The sequence below is a fragment of the Coturnix japonica genome, chromosome 10 (genome assembly GCF_054131305.1).
Source record: "Coturnix japonica strain WE chromosome 10, WE-NBRP24, whole genome shotgun sequence".
Classification (NCBI taxonomy): Eukaryota; Metazoa; Chordata; class Aves; order Galliformes; family Phasianidae; genus Coturnix; species Coturnix japonica.
The window spans coordinates 13,378,913-13,406,779 of NC_140672.1; the positions used below are offsets into that span (position 1 = coordinate 13,378,913).

General features: G+C 43.1%; 1 protein-coding gene and 1 long non-coding RNA gene across 2 annotated transcripts; both read right to left on the minus strand.

Moving 5' to 3' along the window:
* Positions 1-654: 654 nt before the first annotated feature.
* LOC146759385 (myosin-binding protein C, slow-type-like) lies at positions 655-27,844 on the minus strand. The gene is made up of 2 exons (XM_085510367.1): positions 27,547-27,844; positions 655-2,464 (listed from the first exon to the last, which is right to left on the minus strand). Exons 1-2 carry the CDS (start codon positions 27,842-27,844, stop codon positions 2,250-2,252), a joined length of 513 nt encoding a protein of 170 aa, XP_085366493.1. The 3' UTR covers positions 655-2,249.
* Positions 20,485-27,423, minus strand: LOC146759386 (uncharacterized). Its single transcript, XR_014932421.1, has 2 exons — positions 25,796-27,423; positions 20,485-21,675 (listed from the first exon to the last, which is right to left on the minus strand). It is a non-coding gene; the product is annotated as an uncharacterized LOC146759386 (long non-coding RNA).
* Positions 27,845-27,867: the final 23 nt, after the last annotated feature.

The following is a 27,867-nucleotide window of genomic DNA, read 5'->3' on the forward strand; positions in this document are numbered from 1 at the left end:
CAAAGCCTCACATGTGGAGGCTGACCAGATTGCAGAAGGGGAACAGGATACAAACAGTTTGAGGAGCTGCTTCACTGACATTTCCAACACTGTTTTGGTAAAGGCCTTCGCTAAGCACAGTGACCTGAGATAAGCACAGAGTCAAGTTTAACATGCCTGAGAGGAGGATCTGGAGAGGAGGATGTCAGAAGTGCTCCAGTGTTACCATGATGACTGGCTTCCCACTTGCCCCCCATTGTAGTTGCACTGCTTGGCACTGGAAGGCACCAGCCTGGAGCTCCGGCTGCAAGGCTCCGCCAAATGCAGGAAACAACAGACACCCAGAGACTGGTGAAGGGTCCTAAACCAACAGGCGGTACCACCCTCATTTGTAAATACAAGTCACCAAGCCCTGGCTTAGATGAGCCAGGATCCTGTTCACAGGACTACAGACTTCTATGGAATAGCCATGTTCTTCTTTCTTTTTTTCTTCGTATTATAAATTTTGCAAACAGATCACTTAACCCAGAGCAGAACAAAACCACGTGTAATTAGCTGTGAAGTAAGTGACACCATTCAATTCATGAGAATTTTGTTTTCTGCTTGCTCAGAAGCACAGCACTCAGCACAGGATATGATCTGCAGTAAGAAAGGAACACATCTGACACATTGGAGTCCTACTGGGATTTGGCAGTTTATTTCCATGAGCTGATTGTCAACAGTGGGGGAATTAATGACCACGTTATAAGCAGTGTGCATCTGCACACAAGCACTTATGTTTGGCATGTATAGTGTCACACGTGCAATGAAATTAATTACAGAATTATGTGCAATTATGGTTATAAGTGTAACACATTAAGCAGTCTCTTGCCAACTATTTAATGCACGTACTCTCAGTAAACTCATTTTTTTCAAGGATTCACAACTCTTTTCAAACATATACTTCAATTTAAGCAGTTCCTGGAGTTAAAGTGGTTGACTTGTGATTTATACTCTGCTGATGGGGACATTTTTTTTTTTATTTTCATGTCCTTTTAAACTGCTTATTGTAAAGATTTCTCCCCATTGCAGTGTTTCTTGTGCCACTTCTTCTTACTCTGTTCCCTCATTTTTTAACTGACTTTCCCTTTGTATTGTCCTGTCATTATACGTACCCAGAACAAACAAGGTATGGAACAGTGTCTGCCATTGGTTTGTGTCTTACTGTATTGTGGTTAGGATGGAGTAATTAAGGTGAATAGACCCAGGGTTCCAACACCCCCCAGGGGCAGCCCCAGGTCCTGCAAGAGCAGCTCCGGCCCTGCTGCAGCCCTCACCATGCCACTCACGTCACACTCTCAAAGAGCAGCTGCAATTCCAAGGAGGGTTATTTCATTTGGCACAGAATCTTTTTTAAATGGGTAGCTTCCCAGACTTATGCTGAACAGCAACGAACAAAATTAACTTGTAGAATTGTGTGTAGAATTATCATGACCAGTGTTCTAGCTGTATCAGCCAGCAACTACATCCCTAAGATGCAATCGTTATTTCATTTTGGTAAGCCCCTTCCCCATTTTCAGATGTCACAGAATGACAGAATTGTAGGGGTTGGAAGGGACCTGCAGAGCTCATCGAATCCAGCTCCCCTGCAAAGCAGGCACTCTACAGCAGGCTGCACAGGTTGGCATCCAGATGGGTCTTGAATATCTCCAGAGAATGAGACTCCACAACTCCCCTGGGCAGCCTGTTCCAGTGCTCCATCACCCTCACTGTGAAGAAGTTCCTTTGTATATTGGTGTGGAACTTCCTATGCTCCAGTTTGTGGCCATTTCCCCTTGTCCTGTCCACACAGACAAATGAAAAGATGGTGGCCATGTGCCTTTATCTCCCACACTTAAATGCTTATAAACATTAATCAGATCCCCTCTGAGTCTTCTTTTCTCAAGGCTGCACAGACCCATGTCACCCATTTCCTCATAGGAGAGATGTTCCAGGCCCTTTATCATGTTTGTGGCCCTCAGCTGGACTCTTTCCAGACGATCCCTGTCTGTTTTGTACTGGCAGCCCAGAACTGGATACAGTACTCAAGAACCGGATACAGTACCATATACGTATTTTTTACTTCCATAACTCAACACAACCTTCTGTTTGGGAGACAAACAGCAACCTGTTTGTGATACACACCTGCAGCGTGTATCGGTGCTTTTGACTGAGTGAAAATTCATACATTCAAAATATGATTGCCAAGAATATAAAAGGGATCTTAGGCAGCTTCTCTTCCCAGAGTTTCATCACTGGCTGCTGAGCTCATAGACAGAGCTGTGTTTGACGGGGGCAGTGCCTGAGCACTTCACACAAAGTGGCCAAGGAGCAGTGCTGCATTTCTGCATGGCTGCATTTCTGCATGGCTGCATGGCTGCCTTCAGTGCTGCAGGAGCTGTCAGTGCTGGTTGTCTCCTGGCAGTTGGAGGCATTTGGGCTCCCCAGGAGTAATTTTGCAGAAAGCCTAAGAAAAGAGAAAAAGCAGTGTGTTTTTACAGACAGCCTTCTAGGGAGAACAAAGCGCTTCCCTTGATTTCTGCACATAATTTAGGGATAACTTAATTAGCTTCACTGAAGTCATGCTAATTTACCTTAGGTAAAAGTGATTCTCTTTCTCCTTTTGTGAAAAGGGAACAGTGTAAATTTCCTGATGTTAATTAAGACAGAAGCAGACTATACCTTCATGTATTCAGTGCAAAATAAGCAAGACTAGAACACAGCCCAAACTCCAGATTACAATCACTGGCATGGTCATCGTTTGGCACAGGCATCCGCAGCAGCTGGGATTTCTGCAGCTGGCTGATAGAACAGCATAAGGAGGAACGTGTTACAGAGGTGCTTGAGAACTGCGTGGGTTTCTTTCCATGAAAATATCAGAGATTTGGAAAAGCTTTTTTGAGGGGCAGGTGCTACAGAGAGCCACTGTGCCAGGACCGTGGGGAGCTGCGTGGTGGGGTCACCATAGGACATAGAAGGTTCCAAGTTGGAAGGGACCCACAGGGATCACACAGCACCACCCAGACCTGGTGTCAGAGTGGTGTCCCAACACTCCCTGAGCTCCGGCAGCTCGGGGCTGTGCCTGCTGCCCTGGAAGCTGTGCCATGCCCACCACCCTCTGGGGCACAGCCTTTCCCTCACCCCCACCTGCCCTCCCCTGACACAGCTCCATGTGTTCCCTCAGACCCTGTGGCTGTCAGAGAGCAGAGCTCAGTGCTACCCCTCCACTCTCTGTGAGGAGCTGTAGGGTGCCATGAGGAGCTGTAGGGATGCCATGGGGAGCTTTAGGCTGCCATGGAGCTGCATTCTGACATGAGGAGCTGCTATGAGGGAGTCATAGGGCTGCCTTGAGGGATAACTAAACACAAAGACTACTAATACATTTCTGTTATTGTTTCATCTGAGGACCTCTATAAAACAGTGTAAGAGATTATTCTTTCACACCATTGTCTCAAAGTTTGCTGAGGACACAGATGGACAAGTCCTGGTCAAGGGTTGAGAAATCCTTTGTCTAAATCATAGAATCATAGAATTACCCAGGTTGGAAAAGATCTTGAAGATCAAGTCCAACAGCAGCCTAACAATAGCACCCTAACACTAACAACCCTTTGCTAAATCATATCCCTGAGCACCACATCCAAATGGCTCTTAAACACATCCAGGGATGGCGATTCAACCACCTCCCTGGGGAGCCTATTCCAGTATTTAACAACCTTTCTGTAAAGAAATGTTTCCTAATATCCAACCTAGGGACACATATGGACAAGTCCAGGCAAATCACAGTCAGAGTTGATGAAATATTTTGTCTGAAGATTTGCAGTCCAAGGGCAACGATAGAGAAAGAGATAAGCCACAGCTTAGTGGCTGGGAAGCAGTCTTTTCTCAAGGGAGATGCCATCTCGGGGGTTCTGCACATGGCTCTTACCCAAGTACCCAGGAATGCCACATTGGCAGAAGAAGGATAAAAAAGGGACCAATAAACATGACATCAGGTGCTTCACAACATGATTCCTGCATGCTGATAGACTCTCCTGGGCCTGCTACCTGAAACTTGCCCCTTCCTCTTGGGCCTGCTCTGTCTCTACCTGCTTGCTGCCTAAGGCCGGCCACTCTGCTGCTGCTCTTCCCTGCACTTTTGCCTTGGGGCATTGCAATGGCATGCAACAGAACACTGCTAGGTCTTGGTGGTGACTATCCCTGCTTTATGCAATTTTTGCTTCTTTCCTATATTTCCTATTGCCCACTTTCCCTTCCCCATCACCCTAATTCATAATAGTTGCCAGTCCTTCCCTTCCCCATCTCCCTGATTAAGATTTGTAATAAGCTGGTTGGACCACCATTTGAACTCTTTGTTTCTTAATCTCATGTCAGGTATACATATATCAAAGAACCTCCTCTCCTTCCTATGAATTGGAGCAAGACAAACAGCTGTAATAAATGATGGTTTTCCTTATCAACATGTGTGGGATCGCAACCTTCCTTCCTTGCAATTACCCTAGAATAAAGATTTTCTGCTAACTCCAAGTGGGCCTCAGCGTGAGTTCCTCAGATCTGAACTTTACTTGAGGATAATCAGGGTTGTTTAATTTCTGAGCAGCAGCTTCACTGAGGTAATTGATTTGTTCTTGAAATCGTGGTTTCAGGGAAATGCTCTTTGTAATTTCCTCAGCTGATATTTCATGTTGTGTAAAATTGCAGCTGTCACACTGCTTTGTATCACAATATGGTTTTCAATGGAAACATATCACCAGCTACAAGTGATTGTTGAAGGAAGTTTAAAAAAGGCACAGAGAAAAAGAACCCTGGAACTGTGTATTCTTTGAAAAGCTATAGAAAAATTCATGGCAAAATACACTGAAGTCTATGGACAGCAACTGTACTAATCGCAGTTCATGGAAGTAATATTTTTTTGATGAATAATGTATGCAGAATGAAACTTATTCAGTACAGTTCATCCTTTAAACAATGCCTGCAAAGATATGACAAGCAGCTGGAGAGATCTTTGTGGTGTGTGTTAGCCATGAACACAAACTACCAGTAAGCTATTAGGGAAAGTGCAAATCGTCCTTTACCTTACAAAATCTGTGTATTACAGAAACACACAAAAGGCTTAACTGGAGCTCTGCTAGCCAAGCGATGGTACATATTTTCAACATCTATGCCCTTGTGCATTTTCAAAAACCTCCTAATTTGTAGCACTTAGAGACCAAGGCATGATGGGCAATGGGTGGAGTGAAGCAATGCTGCGTGAATGAGTATTGGCAGCTGGGTGAGAGGTGTAGAATGGGTATTTTATTCCTCTATCCAGTTGCCCTCTGGGATGCCAGGCCCTTGGCAGATGGACATGGAAGGACATAGAAGAGACAGAGGGCACAGCTGAAGTGAGGTACATTTTGAGCAGGCACAAGATGACGCTATTGGCGAGAGGATGGCCAGGCACTCTGCTGGAGACCAAGGAAGCTGTGGGTTCTCCATCCCCAGTCAGAGTCAGAGCTGGACTGGCCCAGGTCTGCAGTGGAAGCAAACCTCCAGGCTGGCCACATCTGAGCAGAGGACTGGAATTGCATTCTTCCAAAATTTGTCTAACATTTTTTTTGTGTGTGATTTGCTGTTCTTAAATATACGTATATATTACACATGTTATATAAACCTTTAATTATTGTGTATTTGTATACTTAGAATATATCATAGAATCACAGAACAGTTGTCTGGAGGGACCTTTCAAGATCATGTAATTCCAGCCCCTCCAGAATTGATTGCCATGTGCATACTAAATATGTATACATCAGCTATGTAGTTGCTCGTTTCTCAAAGGACACCATGAGTATTGAACTGAAAATCTATCTGTAAAATGGAAGTATGATTGAAAACCACACCAAGATATTTTGAATCCAGTGATGTTTCTTATAATAGAACTAAAAGAAATCAGGCTTGCATGTCACCCACAATCTAACAAAATGTGTTTCTATCACATAATCTCTAATTCTAGGGTTTGACCAGTTTCATTTTATTATTTCAGCTTCTGCTTTTAGCTGTAATGTTTTAAAACTTCCATTGGAGATCTCTTGGTTTGCTTCATTTCATCTCATTCTATTCCTCAGTTTTAGACAGTGACTATAGCAAAGAATGTTTCTGATTTTCCTGAAAGTCGTCATTTACTCACAGTGATTTCTGACAAATGCTCTGTTGTACAGTTTCTTTTTTATGATGATTGCATGGAATGTGCATATCACCATTATTTCCTTTAAGCCATTTGGATGAAGATTTGCTTGTACATAGACAAAAGCTGTATACCTTGGCTTTCTGAGTTTTGGTTGCATTTATCTTGCTTCATTTTTCCATTTAAGGATTACTCCATGTTTAACCAGCATGGAAATAGCACAGAATTTGGAGGTTTATTAATATCTATAATACAGAGCATTTGTGTCTGTCTCATGCATTGAATAAGACGATATAAATGGGAAAAGATAAATGACAGGATTTTACAACTGATGTAGCAGCTGTTTTTGTGATGGAAAGCAAAGCCATTTCAGTCACTCTTTAATATGATTGGGCGTAGCAAGGTTATGCACTTGAGGAAGAACTGACAGAGGGAGCACTCTTAATAAGGGACAACTGAATTGTTGTGTACGAAAGAAGTGTGAAGCAGAAAGAGAGCAGTGAGACTGAGCCAGAGGAAAGCCTGGAGCCTGAACCTGTTGAGCGTTAAATCCCCTTCCCAGGAATGTGACTCATTTGTAGCAATCCATGTTCCAAATCAAACCATCAGCAGACACATCTGCCTTAATCAGGGAGTATCTTTTCCAGACATTTTCTGCACTAATGGGACACATTTTCTGTTCATATTTTGATGGACAGAACAGTGCAAAAAACAGTCATCCTAAGTGAATATTTATTGTTGTATCTGCCATTATTAAATGCCAAGCAGACATTATTTTACTGCTAGATTTTTAAAAAGATTCACAAACACTCTGCAGATTAATGCAATTCAAATATAGGTATTTCAAATGCATAGTGATATTCACAGTAATCAGTAGAAAAAAAAAATCAAATCAAGTCAAATCAAATCAAATCAAGCATTACTCCTCCGTTTTCACATACTGAGTTTCCTGGTAAGGCTTACAGCGTCAGGATACGATGAAATTCTTTAAAAGACCAAAATGAACAGCCACTTGTTTAATTGCTGTAGACTTTTATGCCAGGTTAGACCTATATTTGTTTCATCATATGGGAACAGTCCCATTCTATCCCAGACAGCCATTTTATTGTGAACATTGCTCTGCACTGCGAGACCACACCTATGCCAGAGGTACTTGTTTTCTTCCTACACATTAACTAACTTTGGTTGTTGAGCAGCATTGACACCAGAGGCTGTTGGGCTCCTTACCACAAAACCATTCCTCAAGAGAGGCTGAAATACAGTCTTACCCATCACTCTATGATACAGTGCACAGAGGGAGAGAACAAAGAGGGAGACAAAAAACTGAAAAAGAGAGCAAGAAAGAATATCCTCCATGTGATCTTCTGCTTTGTGTTGATTAATAGCATTGCTTGTTCTGCATGACAGTTACTCCCAGTGTGAACTGATAGATCATCCAGGGATCTTACCCAAGCCAGTTACCCATTAACTCGTAAACAAAGTATAAATATTAATTAATAATTCTTGGTTTTACAAAGTAAAGGACCCATTAAAATCAGGCAGCATGGAGATTTCATTTAGAAACACCTGCTGTCTCTCTGACTAGGCTCCCATAGGCAAGGTTCAGTGCGACGGCAGTGTCTTTTGAGGGTCGTTGGATGCCTGGGAAGCAGCAGCAGCACTTCTGTACCAAAGTGTTTCCCTTCCCCTATGCATATTTTAAATGAGGTGAACGTGCCCTGTCACTCACCAGCTCCATCAGCTCCTTATCTTAGCAGCTAATCTTGCTGCAGGTAGTAAAAAAAATTACTGCAAGCTATTAAGTTTCTACTAAAATGTCAAATTCTGTGGAGTCTTGAAAAGAAAATGAGTGTATAGTCCCATTCCAGCAGGACAGATTGAGTTTGGTGTCCACTATGAACTAAAAGATTTACTCTCCAGATTGGCTAATTCCTTGAGCATTAAATGCCACAAGAAAGGGAGCAAACATACTATTAATAACTCTAATGGCTAAAAAGCATATTATTTTCAAGTGATTTGTTAATCAGCATGAGTTCTGCCTACAGCTATTGCAATCAGTCATCTTTCTCCAGTAGTAGCTAGTGTCTTAATAAGGAACAACAAGGGATTTGGAGGAGCTAAAATTGTTCAGTCTCGAAGGACGATAACAGAAATTATTAACCAACTTGGATAAAAGCCACCAAACAAGATGGGAATACTATTGGAAGGGCAGATTGTAAAGCCTCATTGGAGACAGATAGAGCCAAAGAATGAGTTTGTGAGAACGTCTGTTCCGAAGCTGCTTCCCTCTGATGAAATTCTCATCCATAGTTTAAAATGGGAAGAGGAATTTTCTTGCATAAGACATCAGTGACTCATGGCTGTGGCTGCAGGAGGGACCTTGGATTTCTGGTTGAGCCTGGGGTGATGAAGCTGAGCCTGGAGTCCCCTGCAGTGCCCTCAGAGCTGCCCGCCAGACCTTGGTTGAGTTCTCAGCTAAGCAAACAAAATGATGATAATTTGTTCCTTAAAAAAAGAAGAAGAAAAGAAAAAGAAAAGGAAAAAAAGGAAAAGAAAAAAAAAGGAAAAGAAAAAAAAAGGAAAAAGAAAAGAAAAAGAAAAAGAAAAAGAAAAAGAAAAAGAAAAAGAAAAAGAAAAAGGAAAAAGAAAAAGAAAAAGAAAAAGAAAAAGAAAAAGAAAAAGAAAAAGAAGAAGAAAAAGAAAAAGGAAAAGAAAAAGAAAAAGAAAAAGAAAAAGAAAAAGAAAAAGAAAAAGAAAAAGAAAAAGAAAAAGAAAAAGAAAAAGAAAAAAGGAAAAAAAGAAAAAGAAAAAGAAAAAGAAAAAAGGAAAAAAAGAAAAAGAAAAAGAAAAAGAAAAAGAAAAAGAAAAAGAAAAAAAAAGAAAAAGAAAAAGAAAAAGAAAAAGAAAAAAGGAAAAAAAGAAAAAGAAAAAGAAAAAGAAAAAGGGGGGAAAAAAAAGGAAAAAATAAAGAAGGTTCTTTGCTGTTTATGCTTCTTTTTGTCCTTCAAAGCAAAAAATAAAAATAAAAATAAATAAAAAATTTGGGCTTGGCCCCAAAACTCCAGCATCCAGGAAGGGTTGTTATGACAGATGTGGTGAGCACCAGAATATCTGTGGGCAGGGGAAGTGAAACCATTGGAAGAAATTGCCCAGAAGTTGTCTAATTAAACAATTTGTGAAAACATTGTTGTCGTTGCCTCAGACAGCCTGGTTTGTGTGAGTAATTCAACGTTGTGTGAAGGCTGGATGAATGAATCTAATCTGTTTGAAGCTTCTGGCTTTATTGGTAACATTTTATAAATAAAATAGCAATACAGAGGGCTGTAGAATCCCAGTGCTCAGGTGGGATGCACATGATGAGATGCAGGTAGTGGACTGTAGAACACCTTCTGGGCAGGCACCCAGCACCCAAAGCACAGGGCTGAAGGACACAGCCCAGAACCAACGAGGCCACTTTGCAAAGCACAAATGGGCTTTCTAGGATGTATTTTTTTCTCCTGCACTTTTTAATTACTTCTTAAATCTGGGATCTTTTTAAAGCAAGTCAGGAACATTGAATTACCATTTTAGGTTTTTTGTTTGTTTGTTTGTTTGTTCATTTGTTTGTTTAGAATTATTAAACTGTTTTTATTACATTTTCAGACTTTCTATGGAATAATAAAAATTAAAAAGCTTAGATTGAGAAACAACTCTACAACATTTATTAGATGACTGGCATCTATGAACATAAGATTTCTTCATGAAATTTTGTTAATGAACCCACAACAAGCAGGGGAGCATTTTGGTGCCCTGATGTACACAGGTGGTTTCCCAGCAGGTGGCCAGCACTGGCATTCCTGCAGTAATTGATTAGCTCAGGTGTACAAGTACAGCACTGATTGATTACCTATTAAATAACACTCCATTGCATTTCTTTCAATTATACAACACAGGATAGCTGTTGCCAGCCAAGAATTCCATGATATCAGACATATTGATGACTTATAATTGTTTATTTGCATTTGGAGCTGAGGACTTGGAGCAAACCTCTGTGAATGGCCACGAGGAGCACGTCTGTATCACACAGACAGTGTGCTGGGCTGGAGGACGAGGGCTTGGATGGGTCACTGGGCTTTGTGACAAAGTACTATGAACAAAGGGGACAGTCCTCCTGAGCAGGGCTGAGCACAGGATCCTGCCCTGGGCTCCAGGTGGAGACACAGCAGCTCAGGACAGGCTCTAAGGAGGTGGTTCCAGCTGGGGAGGCCCTGCACTGCACACCCACCTGTTGATTTAATGCAGCTGAAAGCTGGCACTGCGCCTTGTATTGCTCGTGCAGTTTTAAACACACACAACTCCCAGATACTGGAATTTTACAAGGCCACATGCACATGTAAAGCAATCCTCTTGCTATTCTGAGGCAAAGGGAAGCTCTGTTCTAAAAATCTAACAGCTCTTTATGGCCATGTCTCTCATCTGATTGCTTTGCATCATTTCTGTGATCTCACTTCAGGATGCATTTTGGTTGGCTGTTTGTGAGAGCTTTTGTTAGTGGTGCTATTCTGGGACTGCATCCAACTTGCTCCTCATCAAGACCTCTGAGAGAAGTTTCCACATGAACCAAAGCCCTTAGAAGTCAGAAGTTTGAAGAGGAGATGCTGCAGCCAGTGAGCGGTGGGACATCCAGGGTCAGAACTATCATTACAGGTACAACAACAACTCCACTGCTGTTCCTACAGCCTAGACATGGCTGGGGGGAGGGGGGGAGAGAAGGGTGGGGAAAGGGGGATCACACATGCCCCATTCTAGCAGCCCCACTATCTGTACCAGGTTGGCAGAGGCTTGAACTCCCTGAGCAGTGCTGGGTCTGCTGGCCTCTGACACACTCCTATCCAGGGCTGACCTCCAGAACAATTCGGCATGAACAGGGGCACCCAGAGCATCAGCAACATAACGAGAGGAGGGGTTGTTCTACACATGCTTCTTTTTCTGAAGAAATCTTTTCACCATCATCTCCCAGTGTGCTTTTTTTTCCCCCGCAAAGCTGTGATCAAAGTCTTCAAACATATGGCTCCATGGCAAGGCAAGGATTTCCACAAGCTCCTGGACTCATCCTACCGCTCCAGACATCAGCTTCTTGGGCAGTCATACACATGGCTGGGATCCTTTGGGCTGTTTCTACAGAAGGTTGCAGCACTACATTACAGAGCCGAACCACTGCCTTAGGAAAACTATTCAGCAGAAGCAGCTAACTAGTGATAGGATGAGAAGTAATGGCTTCAAAGGTGTGCCAGAGGAAGATTTAACAGCCCTACAAAGTCCATCCTCCTGAAGATAAGAACAGGGGAGAGACCTGAAGAACATTCAGAGCCATACCAGGACTGCATGGTGCAGTGCAGCACAGTCAGGGCGCTCAGCATGGCCACAGTCATTGGGCAATTCCCAGCCCCAGCACCAAGGACTCAGGCTGTGCTGGTGCTACAGAGTCATGAGAGAAGCACTGCAACAGTGGGAGCTCTGCACAGGGGCTGTGCTGAGGGGTGGGCTGTAGGAATGCAGGAGTCATGCAGCCGCAACATGTGTTGGTAGCCATGGCAGGGGGGGATTTGATTCTGCCAGAAGCATCATAGCAGGGTACAGCTCAGGTATGAGGAGACAACAAGGTGTGTGCTGCAGAAGACTGCAAGAGTAAGAATTCATGAGTAGCCATAGTTATACATCTTGCTGAACAGATTCATTTCCCAATTTTAAAATGGCATTTGTTTTGTCATGTTTCTCATCACCATTAGTGCATAATGGGACACTGTGCATCAGTTTAAATGAATTCATAATGTGTGCTGTAGCAAGTCTATTGAATAGGAGATAAATAGGTGATTATTCTGACTCTGCTCTGATGAATGGGATTACTTATGGAGTTATGTGCCACTTCCACAACCTTTTATGGAGAGAGATACCATAAATCAGAGCAGACTGGGTGACCCATTAGATGCCATAGCCAAAAAAGAGGAGGACTGACTACAAGAAGTAAACCAGAAAGGACTGACAATGCTAGATGCCAGCTAGCACAGATCAAAGAAGACTGATGAAATGGGAAGACGTAATGTGGAGACTTGGGTGACCAGGACCCTCTTAAGGGAGTAATGTAAGGATGCAATGAGAAAAGGAAAGAAATGAAGGACTTGAGACTGGTACAAGGCAAGCTTTAGGAGAGTCATGGGCACATTCACTGGAAGGTGCATCCTTCCAGCATTTCCCTCTGGGCTTGAGGGAAATGAAATTAATGGTGGGGAAAGGATGGAAAAGAGCAGGGAGATGCCGTAATATGTATGTTCACTTTTACACAAAGGTAGAAGAAATGAATTAGTGAGAATTTAGCAATGATATCTAGAAAGTTAGAAGGTAAATGATGTGAAGTGGCCACAGATGTATGATTATTTCCTGAGGACATCAGCTGAATGGATGATGGATATTGTTGCCCAACATTTAAAGAGGGGATGCAGGCTGTAAGAAACACAGAAATGGCTGTGCTTTGGACAGATGATCAGGAACAAGGGAGAATGGACCTGAGGTCCTGGAATCAGAGATGAGAACAGATATCTTGGGTGGAAGGAACACAACAGACAAGGTATAACATCCAGGACACAGTCTGACCTGCTAGCATTAAGAGAAAATGGCATGAGTAGGAGGAGGTGCTGGGCATAAAGTGTGTGATTTGTACCATACAGGATAATAGTTCTGAGAAAAGCACTTCACAGGGAGCATGTCACATTGCAAGGCATCACAGGAGACAGGTAAAGCTGTCATTCAACTACTTACAAAGGCTGACAAAGATAAAGAAAAATTTTCCAAAGTACCCTCTGAAAGCAAAATAAAACTCAATTTCAGACAGCTTAACGATATTTCATCACGTTTTTGTGGACACTGAAGCATGATCAGAACTAAAATTCAACTTGGTTAAGAAGTGAGAAGAGAGATGGGAGTTCCTAGGAAGAGCCCGGCTGATTCATCTGCACTTTGATGCTGGAAGGAGAGCTGATACTAATGTGCAATGAGTAGTTTTGGGACAGTCTCTGGAGATACAGAAAGATCGGCTGAACTTTGGTGGCAAGGACATGCCCCAGGGAACCACCATGTGCCAAGGGAGAGGGGACTCAGATCAGGGGATGAGGTCACTTCCCACTTGGAGAGATTTGTTTCACATTTGAAATATTGTAATAAAAACTCTGAAGTTTTTGCTGTGCTGTAAGAGAGATCCTTCTCATATTGGCAATTGTGACATTGTGGGAAACTTCTAGAACAGACTGAGAACAGGTGGTCTAAATGGCAGTGCGGGCTGGCCACAGGATATGTAGCATAGTCTCTGGTGCAAAAAGTAGCAGTGACTTTAGTTTGGCAAATAGCATGGGTGGCATGGAAAGCCTGAAACCACAGAAAAATGCTGAATCATTAATAGTAACTATGAATGACTGGAATGAGTGTATATAAGGGAGAACTCATACATATATTTTAAGAAAACATAAGCATTACTGTACAGGCCTTACTAACAATGAAGTTTGGTTGTATAATGCTGAAATTTTATGTTTGACTAAGAGATTCCCACAGGAATGAAAGTAGAGAAGGGTTACGGCTGCAGTCAGTGACTGTCTGGACTTAATGAGCCAGAAGATATGAACAGAAGAACTTCTGCGTCAACACGATGAGCCACTGGTCAGACTCAGTATGGATCACATTTGAGTCCCAAAGGCACTGAGCAGTGTACATTCCTCCGGTGTCACAGGCTGGGCAAACTGCTCAGATGTTTTCCTTCTGGATGAATGTCAGTTTTCCAGCTGCAGGGTATATCCCATACTCAGAGAGTCGGCCTGGTATTGTCCCCCATAGCACTTCTGACCAGAGCTTCTGTCCTTCCCAAACACTGCTCTAAATACATGTCTGGCTCCTGACCCACAGAGCAAGTGGATCACAGTCAGACTGCAGTGATATGCCCCCACCTGGAGATGAGCAGGATCTCATGGTCACAGCAGGAAATACCCCAGACTGCCAGCACCCTGACAGGCAGAAAAGATGTTCAGGCAGAGACAGACAGTCAATGAAGTAGTCCCTCAGAGACTGAATACATGTCCCAGGTGTAAGGGATACTACAAGAGGACCATGAGAGATTGCTTGACAAGTTGGCAGTGCGGTGCTGCCTGAGATGGAGCTCACATCTCCTTACTGAAGGAGTGACAGATACGGTTAAAAAGAGTTGGAAGATGAACGTTGCACTGTGTCCTAGGGTCCTAGCAGCAAAGACTGCCCTTATTTCTGTTGTCAAATACACATTCTCCCCCAAGGGCAGCTGGTATCTTACATATGCCAAGCACTCAAAAATGCCTCTCTGTCACCGTGTCATGGTCTGGTCTCATAGAGAAGTTTATTAGAGTGCCTCTCTATTCTTCAAAGAATAACTCTGTATCATTTACAGAAGGCTTAGGAATGCCATGTGTAATGTGTGCTTTAAGTATTTGTTTGTTCTTACTTGAGCGTGGCTTTTGATGTAGGTCTACCCATTACATAAAAGCCAGTAAGCTAGAAAAGGATGAAAGAAAATGAAATGGTCTGTATCATATCATTCTGTATAGTATTTGTGTATACTGAATATTTCATTTATTCTGTAATCTGCAGATAGTTTGAAATTGAAAAGCCAGGCTATTGCAATGGCAGCCCTTTTGTTCTTGGAATGAGTTTGGCTTACTCAAGCAAAGCAAGTGAGCACCTGATTAAAGGCAATATCTATCTTTAAGGAAAAAGGCTGTCATTCTGTTGAGCTATTGAGCAACTCCCAAATTTATTTAGCACTGTACATGACAGGAGCATGAATGGACTTCTTCCTGTGAGATGCAGTCACATCCATGGCAAAGTCAAGTCCCCACTGTCCTGTCACTGGAGGGGAGCCCAGGAGCAGTGGGGGCTCTGGGGCATATGCAGACACAGCACTTGGGATGTGAGCACACAGAGCAATGCCCAGAGTCCATGGGGTAGGAGAACCATACTTAGGACACAGGTTCAGGGAAAACCCGAAGTGATGTGCCAGAAGAAATACCACATGGGTAGATGAGTGGGATGTGCAGCCTCAGAGCAGTAATCCTCGGGGCTGGAAATGAGAGGATCTGGATAGGAAATGTCCCATCCCTGGAGACAGCCCTGGGAAACCTGATCTAGCTGTGGATTTCCTCATTCACTGCAGGGGGGGTTGAACTAGATGGCCTTCAGAAATCCTTTCCAACTCTAAGGATTCTATGATTCCAAAAAGGAGAACCAAGTCACAGAAAACAACCCAGTGCATGGGATACTGGCTGAGCAGGACCATAGGCAACCCAGTGCCCTCAAAGTCTATGGTGGTAAGAAACTCTTTACTCACTGCAATATTCCTGGAAATCTGGTGTTGTTCCTAAAATGCAAAGCATGGCTGAGATTTCCTGGAATGAGAGAAGAGAGTAAATGTCTGGAGAACAAGTGGTGCTTCCCTCCTCCCATATATATACATATGTAAATAGCTTGTGACCCTGAGAAAGGCAATTCACAAGGAAAAGTGAAGAAGATACATAAAACCCTTTTAATCTTAGCAGGAAAAGATGCATTATGGAGAATGAACAAAAGTGTTCTTTCCATAGCAAGAGCTTCTATTTTATTTACTTACTTCGGTTTAAACAATAACTTGTTGCTTTCTTATTTTGAGACAAGATGTAGAATTCAGAACTATGATGATCAGAAACGTGGTTAATATTCAGCACAAAAGTGCAGAAGGCTGATTTTTTTCACTGAGAGAACTTCACACACCCCAGCACTTCACTGGAGGCTGCTAACCCTGCAGACAGTCCCACAGCCAGAGTAGCACCGCCCCTCATCTGCTGGGAGGGGCACTTCAAGTTCTGAATGCTGAGGTACAAGTAACCAAAGAGCACAAGGAAGAGGAACAATCCCCACCTTCTGGAATTCGCACCCAGCAGGGGGCCAAGGCACTCTAGGACTCCTCTCTCCACTCATTGCTTCCTTGGCAGCTGGAGAAGAGAAGGAGAGTCACAAGGAGCCACGTGAAAGCACTGCAGCATCTCTCCAGACTGCATTCATCAAATCCCACAAGCTGAACCTAGCTCTCTTCTATAGCGTGAACTGTGTGCTCAAGAGCAATGCTCTATGCAGGCAGGATGCAGAGGCAGGTAGTCAAGTAGAAAAAGATGGACTGTACAGGATTAGCACAAAAGACACCAAGCTGAGTGGTACGGTTGACATGGAGGAAGGAAGGGATGCCATTTGGAGGGACCTTGACAGACTTGAAAGGTGGGCCCGGGTGAACCTAATGAGGTTCAACACAGCAAAGTGCAACGTTTTGCACTAGGGCCAGAAGAACCCCAGGCACCTGTACAGGCTGGGAGGAGTTGTCCTTGAGAGCAGCTCGGCAGAGAAGGACCTGGGGGTCCTGATGGACGAGAGACTCAACATGAGCCAGCAGTGCGCTCTGGCAGCTTGGAAAGCAAATGGGATCCTGGGCTCCATCAGGAGAAGGGTGGTCAGCAGGGATAGGGAGGTGATTATCTCTCTCTACTCTGCTCATGTGAGGCCCCATCTGGAGTACTGTGTCCAGGTGTGGAGCCCTCAGTACAAGAAAGACATGGAGATTTTGGAAAGGGTCCAGAGGAGGGCCACAAAGATGATCAGGGGGCTGGAGCACCTCCCCTATGAGGACAGGCTGAGGGAGTTGGGTTTGTTCAGCCTGGAGAAGAGAAGGCTGCGGGGTGACCTCATTGCAGCCTTTCAATACCTGAAGGGAACCTGTAACCAGGAGGGGAGTAAACTCTTTGAAAGGACCACTAATAGCAGGACAAGGGAAAATGGTTTTAAGTTGAAAAAGAGGGAAGATTCAGGTTGGATGTTAGGGGGAAGTTCTTTACTAGGAGAGTGGTGAGGTCCTGGAACAGGCTGCCCAGGGAGGTTGTTGATGCCCCGTCCCTGGAGGTGTTCAAGGCCAGCTTGGACGGGGTCCTGGGCAACCTGATCTAGTAAATGTGGAAGTTTGGTGGCCCTGCCAGGCAGGGGGGTTGGAGCTTCATGAACCTTGAGGTCCCTTCCAACCCGGGTCATTCCGTGATTCTGTGAAAAGAGACTGAGTTGGGGTATCTGAGATCCTCATGAGAACCAGCAGTCAGATCTGGCACACCCAGACCAGTCTGGTTACAAGAGAGGGGAAGAGGCCAGAGAAGTCCCATTTTTAATCTCACAGGTTTTATAGGATTTTAGGCAATATCCATGAGATTTTATTGAGCAGAAAGAATTTTTACATTTCTGATTGCAACAGTTTCTGAGATCATTCTGCTCAAATCTCATCAGACCTCTGTATTCAGAAGTTCATCTGCTTGCAGAAAGTGATCAGACTTCAGCAAAGTGAGAGTACAAATGGGAGGAAACAAACATGTCAGCTAATGGACAATGGAGCCAGGAGTCTTAGCAGTAATCAAAGAAAAGCACTGTGAGCAGTGCAGGAAAGTGACATACCCCTCTCAATATTATAGATCAGCTTTTACTGAACTCAGCAGAGCTGTCTCAAGCTTTAACTCCAATGATATCTGCAGAGCTATCACTACTTTCAGTGTACCTTTCAGTGAAGGTGAAATAACGTCCACAAAGAAAGTGTAACTCCAAACCGAAAGGCTGAGCAGACACTTCATACAGAAGCACAGCTCCTGGCCCATGCACTACTCACTGCTTGGTCCCACTGGGTGCAGGACTCACCTGCAGGCCAGACCTAACACATCTGGCAAGCACGGTTCATCAGACTGCTAATGGAAAGCAAAGCTGCCCATTACATGCTCTCTGATGTGCTGCAGATACAGAAAAATGAACATATAAAATAAGATCACTATCAACTAATTTCCCATTGGTGTTTTTTGGTTTTTTGTTTGTTTGTTTTTGTTTGTTTGTTTGTTTTTTAAATAGAGAAAACTCTCTGGAGAAGGGAGAAAGAATGTTTAAATATTGATTTAATACAGAGAATGGTCTGATGGTAATACATTTTCAGAAACACTCTTAATGGAAGGCTCCATCACAGTCATACACTGCTTCTAACAAACGCTTGGGCAGAGTGTTTCTCTCATTCCTGAGGTATAAGCACACAGAACAAAGCAGAAATTTTTCTCTAACTCCATAGTTATACTATGTTCCATGGGCTGCATCTGGCCTGTGGATTGTTGTTCCTGATCTATATGTTATTTTACCTCACTTTATATTATTTTGCTCCTGTTTCTTTAAGATATTCCATATTTTAAAATGTCATGTTTGTGTCCTTTAGATTTGGCATAAGAAGCAGCTGGAACTGGGCTATCTCCTCTAGCTGAAGTAGGGCTCATTTAACACAACATATTTCACTTCTTCCCATATGCTGCACACCCACAGCATTACACAGCTATTTTTCCTCCAAGAGAAAGCACACCCAACCCACAGCCTCCACACCTGTTTTAGCTCCTGTATCCAGACTAATCAAAAGAGGCTCCACAGAAGATAAGAGAGCAGTCAGACATCCTCTGTTTACTGATTTACACATCACACAGCCTAGCCTTGTGAAAGCAATGTTGAAGAAATGTAATCGGTTTATTTGCACTGTGACAGCCGCGTAAACCACAGAAAGGAATGTGACAAATGAAGCCATCAGCTGTGCTGTGCAGGGAGTGAATACATTACACTTCCAATTACCAAAGTAGATAATACATTCCTTAAATAGGCTGGCACTGAAGCCCAGAGCCATTGTCATGGCACCACTGAGCATCCCTAGCAAGGCACTGGGTGAGAGCACTTCCCCTGAGGACAGGCCCCAGATGAGGCAGGAGGTGATGGCCAATCTGGGCTCATGAGGTGCTATCAGGGATGGGGCTGACACCACACATAGGGGTGGCAGGAGAACAGGGGCTACACAGTGCATATCACTGCTGGAGCAGTTGGGGTTGCTGTAGGGAGAAGTCCTGGATCCAATGATCCTGACATCAGAGATACTCTTGTGGCATTTAAACTGATAGGACCCATATACAAAACGATTCAGGCAGCTTTTGCTCATTAAGGGATACAGTGTGGTACACAGCAGCCCTGAAAAATCTCTGCTTCTGTCTAGCAAACACTAAGGGCCTCTGAGCCACTAATCTGACTGTAAAGTTAAGAAGCTAAAGCATAGTGCCACTTAACCTTGCTGTGAGGAGACTGCATGCCTTCATGCATCTCAGCAGCTATGCTCCTTGGTGCTCTGTCAGTGAACCCCATGGCTATGCAGTGCAATGGGCACTATGTGCTTGGGGCTGCATGGACACTGCACCCACCCGTCTGAAGTAAGAACCCTGACCTCCTAGTAGCCACCCCATGCCCCCATCTCTCCAGCTCCTGAATTCTTCTTCACACTGCACTGTGTTCCTCCAGCTGGGACCCACAGCTCAGAAACTGGACAAGAAATGTCAGAGCCATGTGGATTAAAAGGCACCTCAGGAAATTCCCCCGCTTTGTACAGGCCAGCAAAAGTTCTGCTGCCACCGAAGTTGTCATTGGCTGTGGGGGGTGGAGGAGGGGGGAAGGCTGGGCAGTGTTTCTAGAGGCACACAGCATACTTGTGCTGCTCACAGCAAAGAGGACCTTAGAGAGACTGAAGCTGTGCAGCCTCTTAGCTTCTCGTTTCATAACCCATTAACTTTACACTGTCCAGACTGCCTGCTCCAGATGAAAGGTCTCTGATTATCTTTCCAGGTAAATTAATGCCTGACATATTTTGTTATTAGGCTTTGAAAGGCCTAATAAATAAATTTACTAGACAATTTCTTCATTCAGTATTGCAGTTTAAACCAACAGACAACAGCAGAGAAATGGTTCATTGAAGCTAACTGCCAAATAGCTGGTATCATGATGCAAATCAACCCTGAACAGTGCCCAGCAACACTTCTGGTCCACCTCACAGCACACAAATACAACTCCTGCACACTGCCTTCTTTGTGCACAGGCTGCTGCAGTCTCCATTCAGCTGAGCAAAGGCTCAGAGTTTCTGTCCTCCCCCTTTCAGTACAGTTATCCCTCACTGGGGGCACAGAGCACGTACAGTCCAGTGGTCCAGTGGAGAGGCCACAGCCCCCAGAAGTGTGAGGAAGGGACTGGGCTGCACCACAGCAGAGGTGGGTGCTGTGCTGGGAATCATCTTTTCTAAGCTGATATTGCAAATGGACCACTGAGATGATCCCTCATACATCAAAGCCTGAATTCCCATTAGCTGTTGAAAACTATTTAAAAATTACTCTCAAAATACTTCTCCTTAGTTCAAAAGTAGACAAGGCAGATATTAGAGATGTCAGAGAAGACACTTCTTTATTCCCAGTGGAAATGTTATTTGTACCTTCTAAACACCAGAGCTATTACAATAAACAATTCCATGCAAATAGGAGATATTTATGAGCAAAGAGGCACTCATGGGAATGAAATTATGAACACAGGTTCTTATTCTTAAAATAGTCCCTATTTTATGCAGATTAAAATTCTCCCTTGAACTATTCCCGTCCCTGTTCCCACCCCAGCACAGGTCAGGAGGAGTCAGCCCCAGGCCATGCCACCCAGCCCCTGCCTGGCACAGCTGGGCTCCTACCAGCCGGATCACCAGCTGCTCCAGGCTGCAACCAAACCTGCTGCCTCTGGTGTGCCTGTCATGCTTATCACTGGTTAACAGGCCAAGAAAAGCTGCTGAACCAATGTTCTTGGCCTGTCTCACAGCAATCTCATGCAAGTCTCAAGTAGTAGTAGCCATAAATGATTAATTTTCAGCAACATGAGACAGGACTCCATCTGCATTGCTCTATACCATGGCTGTTACTATATTCTGTTCTACAAGATTTAGTATTAGCCTCATGCATCTGTGAGAAAGATTAAACAAACAAACAAAAAAATAAAAATAATTAAAATATCAACCAACACAAATGACCATGTCTAACTGAGAAGCAATGATTTTGAAGGAAATGAGTTTTAAGATACCACTGAAAGTTGCTAACAAATCTGAACCCTTACAAATACATCATCAAAATGCATCAGGAAGAGATACTTCTACTCAACAATTCCATTTGATTGTTTTGAATTTGGTTCTAGGAAGGCTGTTTTTTTGTTGTTGTTGTTGTTTGTTTTTTTGAGGGAGAAACAGAAAGAGAGAGGAATACTTAAACAAAATATCTTGATAATCCATGAGCTTATGTTTGGAAGAAAAAAAGGGTACTTTGAAAGAGTGACCTTACAGCAAATTTGCCAGTAACAGTGGTATTTCCCAGGCAACCAGCACTGCACTTGCCCTCAGCTCTGCCCTGGGCAACAACTGGCACAAGCAGGTCAGGACCTGGGCAGCAGACATCCACACTGCCATCAGGCTCCCACCTGAGGGTAGCCTTCCATCCCTCCAAGATGGTTTTTACTTGGGCACCTGCATCTTCACTGTAGAACATGTGCTCAGCTTTGAAGTCTATGGAAGGGGGTGACTTTTTCTGCAACATAGCCATAGCCTAAAAATGAGCATAATATAATAACCACATGAACTTTGTTCTTTAATACCTTTGGTGTTCTCAAAAATCATGCTATTCACAAATAAAAGCACAGTTGACAACATCAAATTACCAAAAGGGAATGAGCTCTGAACATAAACAGAAGCTGGGGGACACAAATACATCTTGATACCTATGGACATTTTGTACAGACAGAACAGCTACATTCCTGGGACGGGGACATGAAATTAAATGACTTTATGTAGTCAACTACAACTCTGTATTCACAGACAGGGAACAACTGGACATTGCATTTCACCATGCTGGAGTGGACAAGCTGTTCTCCCACGCCGTATACTCAGACCTTTCTACTACCACAGTGTTGCTCATCATTCTCTTCCCTGCTTGCCTTGCTGCCCCAGCACCTTGCTGTCTTGGAGATGTGTAAGAAACATTCCTTGGAGACAGTAACTACAAGACAGACAGAGCTCTCCAGTTAAACCTTCAACTTGACAGCTTTTCCCACTGGAAAGATCATTTTGTAGGTCCTTTCCAACCTTGTGATTCTATAAGTCTATGAAAGGGCACAGTGGGAATAGCACAGTATCTCCTGGGCTCAAAGGACCCTTTTAACTCCCAGAGCCCCTGCAAAAGGCTTGGGAGTGTCTGTCACACTGCATCCTTATGGTTGTTCTCCCACAGCAAAGAGGTGGCTTGGTTGATGATAGCACTGTTGGATTAAAGCTCACTGGCCTTTGGTCACTTACACTGCACCTGGTACTGAGCTGGTGTTCAGAAGGGCCACCCACAGTCCCCATTTCTGCCAAGTGGTTTTCCCCATTTATCTGAGCTTGAACTCCTGTATCCATAAAACAGGATTAAAACAGACCTATGCTGTTGTGCACAGAAATCCATAAAGAAACAATGCTGGTTATTGGAAAGACACAAATGCTCTCAAGTATGTGTGCAAAACAGTAGTAAATATTTTAATAAGGTATTAATGGTTGACTTAAAAGGCACTATGCTAATCTACAAAGAGCAAGACCGATGTGTCTACTTTCAACACAGGATTCTACACTACTAATGGTCCTGTAATTTTCAGCTAAAGCCTGTTTCTGGAGGATTATCAATTGTCTCTCATAGGCATTACTTATAGAAAATTCTCAGGAACACTGTGCATATTTTAGCAGAGCCAGAATTATACAGAGAACATGCCTTATTTTCGTATCTATAGGAATAACTGGCTTCTGTGTCATTGTGTGCATAGGTTTTAAATTGTGGATCATCACATCAGTATCCTCCATGAACCTTAAATGCTTGTAAACATTCTACTTAGTAATGAATCTACATTTAATATAAATGTTTTTTTTCCTGAAGTTTATTCTAGGAAGAAAAGAACAGAAATTCTCATAATAAAAAATAAATTGTAGGTAAATCATATTCTTAAACTTCATATACTATTATATTTCATAACTTAAATTCTACAAGTCTTGTATTAATTAAGCAAATTTTAAGAAAATGAGATCAAAGCAGAGAGTACACAAAGCCAAGCATTTGTAGTTATAGCCTATGAAAGTCTAACAGTTCTCTCCTTATTTCCTTAAGGTAGTAAAGAGAACCATAAAACCACTGGTTGGAAGGGCTACCAGCCTGTTCAGTTGCTCACACTATGTTATGAACTCTCAGAAAGGCCTGATAAGGCATTGCCCAGGCAGACGATCTGCCCAGAACCAGACGATCTATATTAAAATACACGGCCTAACGCCATTGGCACCGTCTGGGAACCCCGGCTCTCTCCCAGCGGTGAACCGAGCCCAGCCCTGAGCCCGGCACAGAGCGACGGAATTTTCTTCTCCTTTGCAAGAAGCTCCGGAGCTGCTGCGCTCCACGAGTGCCATCTGCTGGCACTGCTGCGCATTGCCCGGGCGGCCCCGGCTCGGCTCAAGGGCAAATTGTTGTGAACTCCCTCGGATAGACAGCTATGTTAGCTGGATAATCACAGCTGCGATGCCACCAAGAGGCATTTTGCCATCCAGCTGTAATTCTGTTATTCAAAAGGTAACTGTCAAATTACTGAAATCACATCCAGTTTAATTTAAACCAACTCTCTACTGCCCCCACCCTTTATCTGCAGAAGAAATCAATTTAGAAGGCTAGAGGAAACCTAGAAAAGTATCTCATCGCTTTAGTTATGCCAAGAAACTAAAACCTGTTTTGGTAGTCTCTGTTTCACAGACTTCCAAGAGTATTGTGGAATATTACTGCCTTGGAATGGAAAGATTTACAACCAGAAAGCCTACGAGTTATTACAAAAACAACACATTAGTTAGAGGATTTACTGTTGCAATTAGGCTCTCAGATGTGCGACATTCGGGCAAAACAAACAAACAAACCAAAACAGAAGGAAGTGCAATTGCCATACATACAGACAGCCAGAACAACAAGAATACGTTTTCTTTAACAGAAGAAGAATTGCTGTAGAAGGTAAGTAAAATAGTGAAAGAGAATGGCTACGCTCATGTCAGTAGATTTGAACAAATTATACTGGATATGGCTCAATAAATTTGTTAGCGCATTTCTGTATGGAGCATCTGAAAAAAGGTGTATCCAAATCCAGAATTATCTTTAAAATGCTAGCTAGCAAACAGCAAAACTATTGCATTTATCTTACTGAAAACACAGATGCAGCACAAGTCAGCATTACACTGTACACAATCAGGAGGTGCTACATTTGATTTTCAGCTTTCCCCTGGAAATGAACCCACAGATTTGCAGAGAATGACACACTCATAACATCAGGCACTATTGCAATCACCTCATCCAAGTATAACTCAAAACAAGGCCTGACTTGATGTCCTTCGAGTTCATATAGAAACACACTGCTTCAGTAGTATATTCATAGACTGCAGTCCATGATCCCCCACCCCCCTTCCACACATAAAAGACAGAATGCCTTCTAAGATTAATGTAACCAATTAATTGCTGATAGGAACCTCCTCCTTTACCCAGCTGCCTCTGAGAGCATCTGTATTTGAAACACCATGCCAGAACAACTTCATCTCACTTTATAGTGAACCTGTTCTGAGGAACAGATGGTACATAGAGGATGTGCTGCACTGCACCCACAAAAATCCACTGCCTACAAGCACAGCAGATTAATGGCCTTTCACAAATTATTAGTACATCCCCATTTTTCAGGTGTCAGATAGATGTTGCCTGAAATGTTATTGCTAGTACTCTAGAAATCCAACATCTACTCTATTTTCTTTCTTGTTATTTCTGGAAAAATATGTAATTTATGTCTTCCAAGCCATCTAAACTGCAATGTATTGACAGCCAGACAAACAAATGTGCTGGAAAGCAGATGCAAACAGACACATTCTTAATATATCTATAGTTAGGAAGAAAGAGGTCAAGTAAAGCCAACTGTTGCACAAGATACACTTTGGATTTAGTTCAGAGAAAGCTATGAGGAAGTTTTAATGTCACTTTCTTCATTAACTGTAATCTGGTCCACCTGAGGAGAAATGTGGAAGTCAACAAAAGCTAAGGTAAGAGCTTGCTCCTTCAGTCTTCCTGGCTCTGAATGAAAAGAAGAAGAACATACCAAGAAATCTTGCAGAGGAAAAAATAATCAGCTGGGATTTCAGTGAGAATTCCCAAGTGTACCTCAAGTTCAGGTTTCTGGGCATTACTTACACTGAACCCTGTGCAGTCAGATGTACAGTTGGAATAAGGCAAGAATAGTTATGTATGGTTAGAATAATACAAGAACAGTAATGTACAGTTGGAATAACACAAGAACAGTTGTAAATAAATAATCAGATGTTATCTATGGGAAAAACTCATCAACTCTGAGGCCTTCAGACAAGATGGAAAAGGTTGAGTCTTGCCACAAAGGAGCGATCTCCAGAAAGAGATGCTGCCTTAGTGGTCAGCCCTTAAATGAAATCTAGGAGAGATCTCTGTCCTTTTCCTCAAAGGCAATACCAGCTGATCAATAACTGTTCCACACTTTGGACAGCCAGAGCTAATGATATTGTATATAGCTACATAGTATCAACCTTCTATTTCTATCCAGTTATAATCTTATGCGCACTTATTAAAATTAAATTGAATGCAATCACTTACAACTCCTGACCTGAATTATCTCTGCTTCACGTCAGACCTCTTCAGCACAGCACTAGGGATTAACTAGCATTGTAGAAGCACAGTATGGGCAAGGAGTCCAGGACATTGAGAGTGTAGCCTCCCTGACTGCTTGGTGTCCCACTACAGTGCTGTGACCTTCCTGACAGCATGAAGAAATTCTGGAACAAGAGAATAGCTTCACTGCATTAGTAATAGTCATTACACTCCTTTTTCCTCATATATTTCCCTCCTAGCCTTTAGAAATCTACAGGAATATTTTCAGAGCATCAAGCCTAAATTCATACTTGCAAAATCCATCCACATTTCTCCTGTAATTACAGCACACAGAGCAGTGCTGACAACCTGAAGTCTTTTGAGGCTCCTGTCCCATTGATCTGGACACTAAACAGGGGAAAGCTACTGTGGACGTTAGTGGATTCACAGCTGTATACCCAAATTTTCCTGTGCTCAAACTCATTTCTTTGTTTGGGAAGCTGAAAAGGAATTGAAGAGCATCAGTTAAATATTTCATGTTGTGCTGGAATGTATAATTCATGATCAAATCCTTGAGAAAGAAACAGATAAGATGGAGCTGCAAAAGCTTTAAATGAAGTATTTTCTTTTTGTAGTAAACTGACTGCTGAAAAAGTGCTTTTCTTCTTTTCTATTGGTATTATAATGAGAATTAAAAACGTGATAGAAGTAAGAAATGCACTAAATGGATTTGAACAGTTATTCACTTATACATTTTGTTGATTGATGCAATTAATGTTTTATACATGCTTTTCCAAAGGTACCCTGTTGTACTGAGTTCCTCCACATATCACTACCTCCCATAGGAATGGGATGCATTGGCCTCAACGTTTAAACAACCCCATGTGTTGTTCTTTTATTGTAGTAAGCTCGAGGAGTCACAGGGGCTATTTAGCAGTGCTTTTGGAACACAGCTTTTGGAACTGGTTCACTCCGTTAAAGCTGATGTGGTGGTTTCCAAAATCTGAACTTTCCTCCCCTTCTCCAGCTGGACACCCCTATCTCCCTCAGCCTCTCCTGATAGCAGAGTTGCTCTAACTTCTGTATCTTCTTGGTGGCCCTGCAGTGGACTCTGCAGCAGCTCTGTGTCTCTCTTGTACTGGGGAGTAGAAGACATAAGCAGACTACTTCAGATACGGCCTCACCAGTGTGGAGTAGAGGGGAAGGAGCTCTTCCCTCCTGCTTGCTTGAGCACAGAACTTAACAAAAACACTGGGATATGAACATTTCTTGTTTTCTGGTTGTTGGGCTTTTGGGGTCTGTTGTTGTTTATTTGGCTGGTTGGCTTGGAAAGTTCAATACCATTATACATGCGCTGGTAGGATCTCATCTGATAAACTGCATATAGTTTTGATTACACATATTCAATATAGACTAATTCAGATTGCCATCTTTTCTTGGCTCACTAACAACCAAGATCATAGAACCATAGAATGATCACAGAATCATAGAGTGGCCTGAGTAGGAAAGGACCTCAAAGAGTATCTAGTTTTAAACCCCCTGTCAAGGGGCCACCAACCACCAGACCAGGCTGCCCAGATCCACATCACACTGGAGAATCATTCAGTTTCCAGATTATTTTAAGGAAAAGAGTTTAATCCATCATATTTTCTGAAAACTAAGAATTGATCCTGCTCAAGGAAACAGAAGAGAAAAACATCACCCACAGGCTGCAGATATTTACCTCGACTTCTCTACATGCCATCCCCAGTGTGCTTTTCAACTCACCTTGCACAGTGACCCTGGCTTTTGTTATGGAGTCCTCTGTCTCACAGGGGTAATCCCCACTGTCCTTGGCAGTAGAGTCATGGATGATCAGAATGGCCCCAGTTCCCTCCTGCTGCAAGTCGTACTTCTGGCTTTTACTGATTGCTTTGCCATCCTTGTACCACCTGATGTTCAAATCCGGTTTTGACAGCTCACAGCTCAGGCTGATGTCCTGCCCTGCTGCTGCTGTCTTATCCTCCAGCTGTTTTGAAACCTCAGTAGGTTTTCCTGGAAGAAAACATTGCTTTTTGAGTAACATACACTTAGGGTAGGATGCCTCTC

Coding starts and splice junctions, on each gene's coding strand:
- LOC146759385 (XM_085510367.1), bottom strand. CDS start 27,844: ATGTTACTCAAAAAGCAATGTTTTCTTCCAGGAAAACCTACTGAGGTT. Junction 2,465..27,546: donor AGCCAGGGTCACTGTGCAAG/GTGAGTTGAAAA, acceptor CTCTTTTCTTAG/GCTTTCTGCAAAATTACTCC.